The sequence below is a fragment of the Montipora foliosa genome, chromosome 12 (genome assembly GCF_036669935.1).
Source record: "Montipora foliosa isolate CH-2021 chromosome 12, ASM3666993v2, whole genome shotgun sequence".
In the NCBI taxonomy this organism is placed as follows: Eukaryota; Metazoa; Cnidaria; class Anthozoa; order Scleractinia; family Acroporidae; genus Montipora; species Montipora foliosa.
Genome location: NC_090880.1, coordinates 15137595 through 15153444, shown reverse-complemented (window position 1 = coordinate 15153444; position 15850 = coordinate 15137595). Strand labels below are relative to the sequence as shown.

At 37.6% G+C, this 15850-nt stretch overlaps 1 protein-coding gene across 1 annotated transcript; it reads right to left on the bottom strand.

Moving 5' to 3' along the window:
• Positions 1-3595: 3595 nt before the first annotated feature.
• Positions 3596-13701, bottom strand: LOC137979371 (uncharacterized). The gene is made up of 12 exons (XM_068826611.1): positions 13584-13701; positions 13085-13153; positions 11486-11639; positions 10759-10966; positions 10119-10292; positions 8741-8862; positions 7904-8297; positions 6717-6778; positions 6404-6447; positions 5870-6123; positions 5203-5562; positions 3596-4854 (listed from the first exon to the last, which is right to left on the bottom strand). The coding sequence occupies exons 3-12, from the start codon at positions 11596-11598 to the stop codon at positions 4516-4518; spliced, it is 2070 nt and encodes a 689-aa protein (XP_068682712.1). The 5' UTR covers positions 11599-11639; positions 13085-13153; positions 13584-13701; the 3' UTR covers positions 3596-4515.
• Between the last annotated feature and the right edge of the window lie 2149 nt (positions 13702-15850).

Below are 15850 nucleotides of genomic sequence, written 5' to 3'. Positions count from 1 at the left end.
AGTAAAACAAGGCGTTTGGTAGATAAGACTTTGGCCGTTAAAAAGAAGCATATTTTGGTAGTCATCTAAGAGACCCACCAGCATTGCTCAATCACATGTACAAATCCTGCAACCTGATAGTAGCTGGCTGATAAAAACACAAAGAAGATTTAAGGCGTTGCATGGTCAATACATTTATCGCAGTTTCTGAACTTGGTTTTTCATACAGGGTATAGAATTTAGGCGGGTTTGAAAACTGGCTACTGTTTTAATTGTAACAATTTTTAGCTGAAATATCAGAATCAAGGAAACCTTACGGACAACCGTTTGTAAGGTGATTTTTATCGTGCCGATGATGTGGCGAATCAACAAAAAGAAAACAGAATGCCGTGTTGTTTACAGGTTGCTCGCTTTACAAACATAAAATAAATCATGTTTTAGACAATGTCAATGATTTACAAATTTTGTTGTGTGAAGCTCTTTGTAAATGGGGTAAATATTGGTCTTGTTTTTTAGGTCTTATCCCTTAAGTTTGCTAGCATTGTTTGAGTGTTGCTTCATTTCAGTTTGGGGTAGATAGTAACAGTTTTAACTTAAGGTTTTGAGGACTAAGGTGAGGTGTCGCACTTGCCAGATTTTCCTCACAAGTGAGATTCACAGTCATACATGTATTGACATATCATTAAAAAAAAACAGAAACACTACATTATGAACTTGGATATTATTCCCACCTCATCTTGTCTCTCCCATGACAAAAACATCTGACCTATCAGCACAGCGGAGGAATAAAAATGAATTTGACATTTCCTGGAAAACCGGCAGACATACTTTAGATACTTTGACAAAACTTTTGAATAAGTGAGTAGATGGGCCAGGCTGTAGATATGGCGGATACCTTCTTTAAAGTGCCCATAACCTAATTTTTCTCACTTAGTCATCTGAATCTACACATATCTCATAGACGTGTCGCGCAAAAAAAAATTGCCATTTTCCCAAAACGTGAGTTGAGAATAAAATTAGAAAACGTTCAAATTTGCCGCCATTTTGGCTCACCATTCGCCTTAGTCTTCTATTGATTCTTCCCGGTCACAGTACTGCTGTGACGTAGATTAAGAAACACGTGACTTCAAGTGAAAAAGGAATAGCGATGTAAACAGTATAGTAAGGAATAATTCCCTTGAAAATGCCTAAACAATGCGTAACCACTCGATGTAACAACACAGCTGATCCTAAAAAAAGAATAAGTATACGTAGGAATCCTTCGACTCACAAAACGCAATACCTCAAAAAAGAAGGAAAAATGGCTGCAGATTTTGTCTTGGTAAGAAGAAGCCCGGTAAAACTTCTTCACTGTGCTAGATTCACATTCAGTATTGTATGGACAGCAAAACGAAAATATCGCTGAAAGCGGATGAGATTCGCTTACAGGAACAGACATAAGCGTTGACTTTAATTCCCTCGCGAGACCTTCCTTATCCTCTTGTTCTTTTCTGTAATTTTGAAGCCATCCCTCGTCTGATAATAGTTCTTCCACGTAGCGTTCCGTGTAGTTCTGGGTTTCAGTGCTAGCGCTGGCTGACTCGTTGAGACCAGCAACTACTCGCCTGAAATTCTTTTTTTTAAATCGCCAGTTTATTCACTTCCAGATTCAGATGCACTTTCCTTGATGATAAATATAGGCATGATTGATTTTTTTGTTTACTGAAAAATACCAAAAACGATCGCCGAGAGATATCTTGGCGTTGATTAGTAAGAAAAGATAAAACCCACGCCAATAAGCATTCCTTAATCTACATCACAGCGAGCCCATGAGGTCCTGACCAGCAGAAGGAGTGTACCAAATAAAGGAGGATTGAAAAAATCGTAGAAAATTCGCCCACATTAAAAAGTGAACTTTTTCATATGGACTTTCAAATAGAAAAATAAAACTTTTTAGGTTATGGGCACTTTAATTCTGGTTACGAATGTGTTTAAAACTCTAATTATTAAGGCAAGAATAATTTCAGCAGACTTTCACTGGTATGCTGTTGCCTAAGAAACAGTAACCCACAGACATCTGCATTATTGGAACCTTAACTGATTTAGCACTCCAAGACGATGATAAAAATCAAACAGCTTTGAAGACATTCTCAGACATCTCAGTTTACTAAACACTTGTCCCATTTTTGGCTTTGATGTCAGACGTATTTGACCACACTTTTGCCAACCTCTTGACTTAAATCTCAGACATCTTTCACAACACTTTTGCCAAGTCTTTTGAATTGAGGCCAAGACATCTTTGACGACACCTTTGTGAGGGTAACAAAGGGTTGTCAAATAATACTTTGACAAGCCTTTGACGCTTGTCAAAGGTTGGGTGTAAAACTGTAGTAAATACGGCCTTTACCACCTGAGACTCCCCTGTAAGGGCATTCTCAAAGATGATATTTGCCGCTCGTCAAAGGTATGTAAAGCTGTAACAAATGCGGTCTTTATGGTGGCTTTTACAAAACATTTGACGCTATAACACGTAATTTTTTAAGTTGGCATTTTCTGAAGTAAGGCAATTTTGGTAAACCAAGTAATCTAAAGTAGCGTTATTTGCCAATGTCAAGAACGTTGGCTGATATAAGCATATTGCTCTAAATTTTTAACCACGGTACGGGACACTTAACGATAAGGAAAACTTTATTCATGAAATCGTGGTTATCACGACTATCGAAAAGAAACTTCACAACTTTTTAACTTTCCACCAGCAGGTCTATAGATATTGCTATGAACAGGTATGGATAAAATTATACCATACTTTTAACTATTTACAACACCACTAACAGATGTATAGAAATTTCCATGAACAGGTCTGGATGATATATCAACTCATACTTTAAACGTTTTACCACATCACTAGCAGTTTTATAGAAATTTCCATGAACAGCTCTATATAAAATATGATCCCATACTTTGGCTTTTTACCACATCACTACCAGCTTTATGGAAATTTCCATAAACAGGTCTGGATAAAATATGATTCTAAACTTTAACTTTTTATCACATCACTAGCAGTTTTATAGAAATTTCCATGAACAGCTATGCATAAAATGATCCCATACTTTAACCATTTACTACATCACTAACAGATCTATGGAAATTTCCATGAATAGGTCTGGATAAAATATGATCCCATACTTCAGCTTTTTGCCACATCACTAAAATCTTTATGGAAATTTCCATAAACAGGCCTCGATAAGATATGATCGCATATGTAAACTTTTAACCACATCACTAGCAGATCTATGGAAATTTCCATGAACAGGTCTGGTTAAAATATGATCCCATAATTAAGCTCTTTGCCACATCACTAAAATCTTTATGGAAATTTCCATAAACAGGCCTGGATAAAATATGATTCCATATGTAAACTCTTAACCACATCACTAGCAGATCTATGGAAATTTCCATGAACAGGTGTGGATAAAACATGATCCCATATGTAAACTCTTAACCACGTCACTAGCAGATCGATGGAAATTTCCATGAATAGGTCTGGATAAAATATGATGCCATACTTCAGCTTTTTGCCACATCACTAAAATCTTTATGGTAATTTCCACAAACAGGCCTGGATAAGATGTGATCCCATATGTAAACTCTTAACCACATCACTAGCAGATCTATGGAAATTTTCATGAACAGGTCTGGATAAAATATGATCCCATACTTAAGCTTTTTGCCACATCACTAACAGCTTTATGGAAATTTCCATAAACAGGCCTGGATAAGATTATGATCCCATATTTAAACTTTTAACTACATCACTAGTAGATCTATGGAAATTTCCATGAACAAGTCTGGATAAAATATGATCCAATAGTCAAGCTTTTTACCACACCAGTAACAGCTTTATGGGAATTTCCATGGACAGACCAGCTGGATAAAATAATGATCACATACTACTTTAGCTTCATCACTGGCAGATCTACAGAATTGCCCCATTGTTTAAGAGCCACAGTAACTATGACCAAAAAATCACTTCCTTTCTTTCTTCAGATTTTTAAAGTGTGATTGCTCAACACTTGACTGGCAAAATGTTAAGGTCTGTTATCCAAAGGCTATTTACTTTGAGTGTAAGTTCTGGATTTCACAGTCTGCCATTACTCACGTTTCCAACTGACCGATTGGACCTAGGGATCTAGGGAAAAGTGATATGTCATTTCTCACCACATGTAGCTTAAAATTTCAGCGTGTAAACGCAAAACACAAGTTTAAAAGTCTGAAAGCCCGAAACTCCTGTGCTGCTTATTAATTCAGTGGCATACACATGCATTGTATTCTTAAACTACATGTATTGAGTCTTTGACATGATTTTCTCCTCAACCTTGCCAGTTCTCTCGAGAAGTTAAAGTTAGTAATGGTGGGCCATTAAACAAGAAAATTCCAGTTGAAATGCAGTTTAACAGGTGTCTTTTTGAAATCAAGGCTTAAAACTTGGTTTTTGGTCACTGTAGCACTTTAAGGAACATGACTACATGAGTAATTCATAGATAATCTGATCTACATCTATTTTTTTTGTAACTCCTTGTATCTTCTTCTTAAATACTGTGCTGCCTCTTTTTTCAGTTTCCCATTTTCATCAAAGTCAATATCAAAGTATATTACGCTTTCCTTTGGAATCTGGGTGGATGTCCAGCCATGCCAAGGCACCCATTTTGTCTTGTAGCCACCCTTTAGCCACTGCACAGTAAAGGAGGTATTGTCAACCTGTTGTACTTGTGCTAGATGGGGAGGCTTGTAGTTTCCATCTAGGTTGACAGCAACAATGCTACCTGGTACTACTCCTTCATAACTATCCACCATCACTACATCTGGTTGTGGTCTTCTGTATACTCCACCATACACCTACATGCAAAAAAACAAAATGAAGAAATCACACAACAACTTTCTTATACCTGATTCACACCAACAAGACATGCCAAATTAAACTGAATTAAACAAACTGAAAATCAGTCACAAAAAAAAAGGTAGCACCTCCTTTTACATGAGATTCGGGTGAGTTTGAATACATGCTTTGACCTGTGCTAAATTTGTAGTTGACAAAAATCAGTATACATATATACATGATTTTAAAGAAAACACTTTGAAAGCGTGTTTAACTAAACATCTTCAAAATAGTCATGGTTAAGGTTTGGTGTGAATGGGGCATAATTTTAATCAAGTAATTGCATCTTTTTACACCATATGGTTTACCTCTCGTACTGGGGCAACTTGATTTCTGACCATGTCATCGACATCTACTGGAACCCCCTCAGGTTTCTGCCCCAAAAATCCTAGGCCATTGTCACTCGACTCAGGTAGTTTTTGTTTTTCCCTCAGGTTTGCTTTCCTAGCAAGTATATCTTGCAATGGCCAACTTGATGCCCTATCTTTCTGACTCCACTTTGCATTCTCAGCTGATAGGAGAGTACTCCACTCTGTTTTGTGCTCTTCTGAAAATAGCCTTGATTTATAAAATTTCTCAATATCAGTCCGCAGCTTTCCAAGTTCCAGCTTCTCTGTGTTCGGGATGACATAATCAGGGACCTCACTGGGGTTTATCTCCACATCTTCCTTCAAAATAAATGGGATATCCACGCTGTCATCCCTAGCATACTGTACATGTACTGTAGTACTTACATGTAAGTGGAATATTCTTTTATACACATCTGCAAATAAACACTTGCCGGCTGCAGAAAATTATAATCAAAATTCTTCATTGTACTTGGTTTTACCTCTTTAAAATTATCTTGTGTAGAATTATACAGTATATAGTCTTTGAATTCCCTTGGCATCCATTCTACAGCCAAAAAAGGCATTTATTTGCCAACAAATCACTTACTGCTCAATGTGAATTCCCAAGTGCAATTAATTAACTTACTTTAAGGATGGTAAGCCACTGTTCAGGGTCAGGGCTATCTGGCTTCCAGTTTTCACTCTTGTCACTCCCCCAGTTCTTATACTGCATAACAACTTTTCCAGATGGAGCTTTAGAGAATTTGAATGCGTGTGGGTTGGAAATATTGTGCAGGGTTGTTGAAAAGGGTGCCATCCACTCCTTGACGTCAAAAACATTCTCAACTTCTACTGCCTTTGGGGAGGGTGTGTAACATTTTTCAAGGGCAGACATTAGCTCTGCAAAGTAAAAACAGACATGCACTGCAGTGACATTTACATGCATGACTTCCAGAAATACAGTGTTAAATATTTAATACAGTGAGAGAATGTAACTGGAATTAAGTACTCTCTTAACCAGCCTTGCAAAAAGTTGAACAATACAGCATTCCCCTCCCTGGAGGCTTATCGGAAAATTAACGAACGCATACAGATCAGTAACTTCTCTAAAAGAAGTTATTCATAAGGAGACAAAATGCACAAGTGCTCCTCTAATCACGTTGAAATACCGTACACGTACCTGAAAAGGTTCTTGTGTCTTGCTTAACGAGGCATTCTGAAAGCCTGTAAGAGAAACATGCACTGTAAATTAACTGGCATGTAACAACTTCATTGAGGAATTAAGGGCATGTGCTAATTTAAAAATGTGAAGCAACAAAAGCAAAACCACCAAAATGAAACAGCCAAAAAGAGTAAAACTACTGAAACGATAAAAGGTCAAGTGGAATATAAACATTAATCCTTGCATGTGTACATTATATATTTATCACAATGCAACAGCCTAAACAACAATTATTAAGCAGAATTTTGTGCACTGCAAAGACATCTCTTACTTGTTAAACATCTGGTCAACAGCTTCATGTGTATGTCCCACCATTAAAAAATTCAGTTTCACCTGCAAGAATGAAAAGTGGGTTACATGGGTGCATGGATGGCGCAGTGGTGAGTCAGAGCCCCGGGGCGGGGTACTGCCATATATGGGCTATATAGGTATGTGCTGCTGTGAAGGGTATGGTTTTCAAGCAGTTTGCTCTAGCATAGGGTGTATAAATCAGAGCGTTTGGGTCTAGAATAGGGTATCATTTTTCACGAAACTGACCAGTTGGTTGAAGATTTTATATAGACTAAGGAAACCAGGAATTGCTACTCAAAATGAAATTGGCAAGTTTAAATTTTCACGACTCAGCCTCAACAGCATTGATAGATGACCATCATAAAATGCTACTGAATATTAACTGTCTAAAATCAGGGTTCAGACGGAAATCGGTGGTATTAATACTGGTTAAAATTTAACAATTGATTTATTGTCTTGATTATGCGTACGTACGTACGTGCTTGGCATGACTGGACAAGTATAAATAAATCCTCTTTTTAAATTAAGAAAGAAGTGATCAGTGTGGTATAAGGTTTTGTTTTGGCTTTGCTTTAGACTGTACTAGTGACCTCAGTTTCTGGAAAACAGCTACTCTAGGATAGGAGTGATTTGGGGAGTTTACTCTAGTATAGGGTGGCAAAATCCAGCTGACACTAGCTCTGGTACAGTATAGGCTAAGGGTTGGAGGGACCCAGCGGCACATCCCTACCCAGAAATTCCTAAAGTACCCCCCGGGGGTTAGAGCACTCGCCTCCCACCAATGTGGCCTGGGTTTGATTCCCTGACTCGGCATCATATGTATGTTGAGTTTGTTGGTTCTCTGCTCTGCACTGAGAGGTTTTTCGCCAGGTACTCCAGTTTTCCTCTCTCCTCAAAAACCAACATTTGATCTGATTTGCATTACAGTGTCCCCAATTAATGCTCCAGCACTAGAATGACTAGACACTTATTTAAATCAAGTTCCTTTCCTTTCCTTTCCTTTGACTAATATGTGTATAATTATAACTGCGTGGCTTCTAAGTCCCAGCTCCTATGCCATAAAATGATCTCCACATACTGTAATTTCACAATTACACTAAACCCCTAAGGCAGAGAGGATCAAATTCCTTATGTGACTCAATAAATTTTCAGTGTTACTCAATTTACCTTCACAAAAATATCAAGCATAACTAGGACACCAAGGAAGTTTAGAACAAACTGGTTTTTGTTCTCCCTCCAGCAATTATCCATTTGGAGGAACAGGGTGTCAGGCAAGTCCTCCCCCATGCTTTGCAACTCCAATAATAGAATATTTATGGTGAGATTTGAATCATGGGGATACTGAAATAGGTCAAAATAGCCCTTCGGTTGTCTGCCATGGTTTAACACACCAGTCAAGTGAGGTCTAAGCTTTCTTGCACTGGCATAGGCATGTGCTGTAACTATGAGGCGTGGAAGGAGAAGCTTTGCCTGATCCATGCCATCTTGTGCAATACAAGCATACTCGTGTGGGTACTGTTTTGCCTTCTCCCTGTGGTGGTAGTGCAGTTTCCTTTCTCTCCTGTGACAAAATAGATAGAAATACTTCGCTAAATTTATGAATGTGAGGAATGCCAAAATTAGATTAAGGGTATATGTCAATCAATTCTTCGCAAAACACACACCACAGATCAGATATCTATGCAATTGGCTAAAGCAGTTCACATGAACATCAATAATGGACTGTTTGGATGACTGTACTACGACTACCTGTGAAAATTAATATTTACCACCCATACATGTACATGTATCCAGCTGGCATGGTTTGAAAAGCATACATGTAGTTTATTCAGTCAGAAAAAAAATATATTATCAACTGTTATCATGACAGGGTTTATGTACATACATGTATCTGTTGAAACACACTGTTACTCTTTGCATGCATTACGGATATCAATAGATATCAGTATCACATCTATTTTCTATAAGAGGTCACAAAATGCAATGACTGTTTGCATAACTTACATTTGCAGGTCATTGTGGAAATCAAACAGTTTGTCCAAGTACTTTCGCACATCCCTGTCTCTCGCTTTTCGCTTTTCCTCACACAATATTGTGCAATAATCACACCTGGTAAAACGGTTAACCTACAATAATAATACCGTAGTTATTAAAATAAGGATATATCAGCAAATCAAAATTACCAAGATAATTAAATTGCAACTCCATTTTGGCATAAAAAAGCATAGTCTACATGTAAACAGCCAACTTTAGTTAATGGCTATTATCGATACCTACGTAATGTCTTTCAACCTTAATTTTCATCTGAATTTTTGAACATCTTTCAACAAGTGGGATGTGTGGGGGAGACAACTAGGCCTTATTTACTACATAGTGATGACATTTCTTGTATTCTAGATCAGTGTTTGACACTAAGTAATGCTTGCCAGTTTGCTCAGGACAAGCGAAATATATCCATGGGCAAGTAAAACAACTCTAGGACTTGCCAAATACATGTAGGGCAATCAGAATTTTTGGTTGACTAATATTTTTCAGAACGATTTGATTTGCAACTAAGAAAGTGACTAGTAATATGACATAGTCACTGCAAACATGATAAAAAAATAATATAATTAATAATAATTGCTGTTTCACATGGTTTCATAACATTGCTGTGACATGATAACGTGTTGTAGTGTCAATCTTTCTCATAACAAGGTCTCTTGAAAGTGTTGAAACTGGTTTGAGCCACCTTAAATGTATGCTGGTCAAAGCAAAACAGTGAAAGCTACTTGTCTGAACACTATGGACACAGCAGGAGTCCTGTTGGTCTGTCAAACCCATCTTACACACATTTTACTCCAAATTGACATTTTTACAAGCCTCCTTTGAGTTTTAATGGGCAACAGGTTGGTAAAAGTTAAGAATCCGATCCCACCAACGCGTCAACGAAGGCGGGCAACCGAAAAAAAAAACCATGGGCAACCAAAAAAACAAAACTGGTTGCCCAAAGGGCAGATTAGTAAGAAAGTTTGTGTTGAACACTGTAGATTGCGAATATATTTAGTATATTTGAAATTTATTTTATAGGAATGGGACAAAATTGTATGGTTGGTTAATTCAAGAAATAATAATACAGCTGAAACCCTTATACCACTAACATGAAAGTACGATTAACAAAAGTTCTGGAGTAAATTTAATAGGGAATAGAATTTAAGTTTAGCCATCGCTCTCTTGTTTGAAATTGGTGAGAGTAGAAGTTGCCTAGCTTGTACTGCCAGTCCTTTAGCTTGATCCTTTTATAAGAATATATGATTTGATTGCTCACATAATGTATTCTACAAGTCTTAAAGTATGGAGTTCAAAATAAATAGAGCGGAGCTCTAACATGACAATATCATACCTTGGGTATTTTAACATGTGGAAACACATCGCTCAGGAGATGGCAGAAAGTGCTATAATGAACGACATCTTCATTGCCATCTTCCAAGTCTGCTTTCATATACCTGTACATGATGGTTTTGTCTAGATAGCTTGGAAGATGCAAGGCACCCGTGTCTGGCATTTTATCACCCACCTTGAAGTTAGAAATAATAATTAATAATAATATTTAATACCAACAACAAAGCAATGACAAGATCGGTTTAGCCTGAAAAATAGAGCTCTTTCATGGATTTTTAGTCATGCAAACAAACACTAATGAGAGGTTAACATAATGCCCACAGGCTGCATGCAATCAACTGAATAATAGTGAATTAGCTACATGCATGCACATATTATGGCAAATTATGCTGCTAGGTTTTGAATTTTTTAATGTCTTCAAACCAGATTAGCCCTTATTTCAGGAAGCCTGGACATTTTTAATTATTTGACTTAAGTGTAATTGATATGTTACTTGAAAGAAGGCTCATACAGTGTACCATACACTGTGGATGGAAATCATGAATTGAGAATTTGACCCCAACAGTCATACACATACACATAAAACATACTTTTTCAGCAACTGGGGATTTTGGTTAATAAAACTTTTTGGTAAGGGTTACCCTTTTAGTGAATGCTTCCATCCAAGTTTCAGCCATCAGCCTCTTGTGTGTTAGGTTCCTGCTCCGGGATTTCTGCAAAGTCCTAATTCCGTCAAGGAAGTTACGAAATGTTTTCCTTAAAGCTTTAGCACTCAGTCCAATTATCATACGATAAGCAGTGCTGCATACTCTGTATCCACTTAAATAATATGGGATGTGCTGAAGATCACTGAAATTCAAGGACCAAAGATTGTATTGGAAAATGTTTGAATCTGAATTTTGTTCACTGTAACATACACAAATTATTGCATAGTTTACATGTTTAGTAAAAGCATATACATGAATTTAGTCAAGCTTACATTTTGTACCTACATGTAGCCCAGTTATAATAATTTGCTTCGTAATGTACTCAACTATAAAAGAAGTATATACAGTCATACAGCTGTAGGAAAGATGTTATATCAAGATCATACATGATTTGTATAGAGGGTTTGGATGGACTAATATTAATCTGTGATTTGATTCCGTATTCTTGTCTATTAAATTTTAAAGTCAATCAGAAAGCAAACTTTAAGATAACCTTAAAAGCATGGCATTCTCCACATGCATTCAATGCAAATTTGCTCAGAGAACATGCAATAATATTTAGTTTTGTTTCCTCTTGTCATGCATTCTTCTATATGAGACCATGCAGGACTGAGAGCTATGTATTTAAACTGTGTATACTGTAGGCAATAAGAAAACACACCTTTCATTTGGCTTGGCATGCACCCACAAACAATCAAGTAATGTCTGCCTCTTTTGTAGTGAACTGGTACCCTGAACACTTTTCCTTATCATGCACATCTCTGCCAGATCCATGGCCTCCAGACATTTTTCAGTACAACATCCAGCATCTTTAACTACAATAAAACCAGAAGAATACATGTAATTTCAATAAGCTTATTCAAAACTGGTTATCCACTGGAAGATTAAGTTTGCTTATGCAAATGCTGCATTCACATAGCTACTAAAACAAGGGATGACATACAATGACCTACAACAAGAGCCCTACAATGGCATACAATGAGCTACAATGACCTAAAGTGATCTACAATAACCTACTATCAGTGATCTACAGTACAATGATCCACAATGAGTTACAATGACCTACCGGTACTTAAATGGCTTACAAGATTTCAAAGAGAAAGACAAAAGTGGATCAGGGTGAAGAGTTTGGTGAGCAGAAAACATCCATTGTGCGTTGTCACACAACACTTTTACATGTAGTCCATTGTATGACAGGCCCAAATAACGACAGCAATTACGCACATGGCCTGAGAAACGACTGCCGGAAATACCGTACGTCTGTGTTCATAGTCTACCTTGAAGGCAGAAACAGACTGTGAAAAGACCCTTGCATGAAAATGTGCAAATATCAAGGCTTCGCTTGGCAAAAATAAAATCTTAATTAGAGCAGGAAAAAATGAAGAGAAGGTTATAAATATATTATTCCTCCCATGATGTTTTCTTTGGTTCAGAGAGCACAATGAAAATTTTCAACTCGCTCAGGAACGAGGTTATGATTGGTTCAAAGCGCAGAGTGTAATGCTTTTAATCTTTATACTGCAAACATGCTGCAGTGCCCTCAGAGCTGCAAATTATCTTTTATTTTAGCTCATTACAGGTCATTAGCTAATTTTAGCTCATAATGTACCTAATTGTAGATCATTGTAGGTCATTGTAGGTCATTGTAGATCACTGTATGTCATTGTAGCTCTTTGTAGGTCACTGTAGACCATTGTAGGTTATTGTAGTTGCTCATTGTAGGTCACTGTAGGTCATATATATTCCTTGTTTTAGTAACTACGGCTGCATTCAATGAGGTTCTATGTGTCCTCAAAAAGCAACAGTTAGCTACTGTAAGGGCTACACACTTAGCAACAGTGATAACTTGCTGCTTCCTATTCACAAGCATGTCAGCTATGACACTAAAAATCCAACATCTTGTAAGCGAGCACATCCGGAATTAAAGAGCGAATGCAACGGTTAATTGTGAGAGACAGTTCTGGCAAAGCTAGCTGCTCACTCATGAGAATGAGCTCTCAGTCATAAGCAACCCAGAGATGAAATAGGGGCTGGTTGCTTATGAGAGATTCCAGCAAAAAGCTTGGAATATAAATATGTATATGATTATTAACAGTGATTGTATAGCACTCCTGTTACATAAATCCCTCAATTTTAATCAAGAAGTTCTTTTATTTTATTTCCTTTCTGAATCTTGTTTTGCCACAAGGCTACTGAGAACTTGAGAAGAGTTTCCAATCTCTTACATGTATGAGTACATACCAGTAAACAAGTGCCTTACCTGCTTTCAGAGTTTCTGCATAGCACTTCTTCCGATTAGCATGACGTTTTGTTGTTGTGTGCGAGTTTCCTGTGGTACAGTGTACAAGCATTTGTCCAATTTCACTTGGTATATAAAGAAGCATTTGGGGCTTGTTTTATACAGTATTATAGACCTCAAAAGTGCCCCAGCATTAATTGTGGATGAATGAACACTTCTCTGTGTACCTAACAGTCTCTAGTCACAGTGAAGACCCATCGAACCAAGCAAGCTGCAGTTCTCATTATAATATTTTATTCACGTATTGAACAACATCACTCAGAAAACTCACTAAAAAAAGGTACTGTCCAACAGGTTTGCTTATTCAGTGCGGCCAATAGCCATATAAAACAAAATAACTCAGACCCGAACTATTCAGTTATTTGATTTTCACCAGCTATTTCATTGTGTCAACTTATGCACCAGAGCAAAAAAGGCGTAGGCGGCAACTATATATTCAAAGTTATGCACTCTTTCTTACTGCATTTTTCATAATTCTGCGGAATTCACCCTCAATCGCCAACAGTCAAACTGTGCTTTGGCTTCCATCAATCAAACTTCCGACGCCGACCACCAAAGACGAAATCAACTGATGTGACTAACCCACCATTAGCATCTTTGGTTCCCATGGTACATTTGTATACATGCAACCCTAAAACCAGGAATCCAGAATCCAGAATCCGGAATCCGAAATCACAGTACAATACAAAGAGTAAAAACTATCCTAAACATTCATAAAAGCCAACCTTAGGCCTAATTAGGCCTAAAAACGTTTGTTTGGGCCTAATTAGGCCTAAGGTTAGCTTTTATGAATGTTTAGGATAGTTTTTACTTTCTGTATTGTACTGTGATTCCGGATTTCGGGTTTTAGGGTTGCCCTATTCAAACTCAATGCCGATGGAATCTGTACAAATCCTTTTACTGAAGAATTTCAAAAAAACATATCATAATGGTGTTTGAGCTGTGAACTAAACAAAAACTCCAATTTACCGAGTTGATTTTCCCGACTACATTGTATGTTTGGAAATTTGGACCGATGGAAGCCAAAACGCAGTTTGGGGCTTAGTACTTCAAGGTTAGATTGATTGTCCTTACCAAATTTTTAAGGCAACAGTATGATTATATTCTAACACAAAATCTGTAGCATGGATTTTACAAGAAATTAGCTCTCAAAAAAAATAATAATAAATAAATAATGACATCATTTTAAGGCCCGCCTTTGACTTACTTTTCAGAATATCAGTTCCATTTTTTGTCCAAATAGAAATTCCATGCTACAGTTTACAAAAAATGATGGGACAGTTCCTATCTGATGAAAAAGCCACCTATTTCTTTCTTTTTCTAGGGGCTTTTGCCTGTTTTTTACTGAAACGCGCATCAGAGGACTGGGACTAAGTAGAGCTCTTTGATTAAAGAGCTTCCTTAGAAACCAGTGTCTTTCTGAAGTTAAGTACCATCCCCCTTTCAGCACTAAGGTGACGCACACGCTTTATCTCCCTGCAGAGAGATAGGTAACTTTGATATTAAGGCATCAACGCGGCTCCAATATCCTTCTTTTCTAGTTATTGATTTATGGCGCTTCCCATCGCAATGCATTTCAAGTTGGCTTTCGAAAACGTACTCTTCACAGTGTTCACAATAAATTCTCTTTTTCATTTTTTCTACGACGAACTGCTCGGGTACACGACCCTGATCTTCTTCGACGTCAAACGTCGGCCACTTCACGAATTCCTTAAAAATAGGGCAAAATTTCCTCGAACGATCTTCCACTTTGATGAAAGGAGGCTTAAGTTTCTTTAGTTTCTCATTTAATTTCCAGTCTTGCATCATTGGGGTTTTGTTTCTATGCGGTTTTCTGCTTATTACAAGCTGTTCAAATTCTTCTTTTGTATGAACTGAAATCTTGTGCTTGAGAGCTATGTCCACGATTTTTGAAGTAAATCGAGGAGAATAACTTCTCGACGAACAGTTTAATGCCCTTTGACCGCGCGAGTAGGTGTCAGTGAATTTTGCCAGTGGCAAAGGTCCACCTTTTTTCCGTTTCACAACAAGATCTGTCACTTTCACAACATCAAAGAAATCCTCGACTTTTCCGCCTAGATCAACAACACGGTTTCTGCATTGACTACTACCATCCTCAAACATAAAGAAAAACGTTCGTTCGTTAAACAACTTGGAAATTGAAATGTTACCTTCAGCTCTGTCGTTGGTTTTCCTTTCATTGCTGCTCGAGATCTCGCCTTCGGACTGATTGTCAACCAGTGTTTTAGCGCCATCGTCATCTCCAGATTCTTCCCCGCAAGATGTTTCTTGTTCCTGTATTGAAACACTACTTTCGGGCAAGAGTGGTTCCTCGGTTCTTGAGGAGTCTAAACAGCCGTCCTCATATGATACCCGTTGCCTTTTCCCAGGTGTGCTACTAAAAAGAGGTTCATATAGTCCATCCTCAAGTTCTGGAATTCTTGTAACCCCACCTTCGAATTCTTCGTCATCAGTTGATAATGAAAGCGCTAAAGGCTCTTCGGTAATACTGGAAAGAATTGAGAGCGACAAAGGCTCTTCTGCAATTGAGCTAGCGGCGGAGTCATCCTTATTCATTATATCCTATTTTCAAAACCCAGAACGATAAACTCACGAGCGTTAGTACGACCGCGTGTCACATAACGCCCACATAACCGTGGAAAGTCTCAAATTCAAACGGAACTTGTCATTCAATAAAAGCATCAATGTAGAAAAGTGACCAATAGG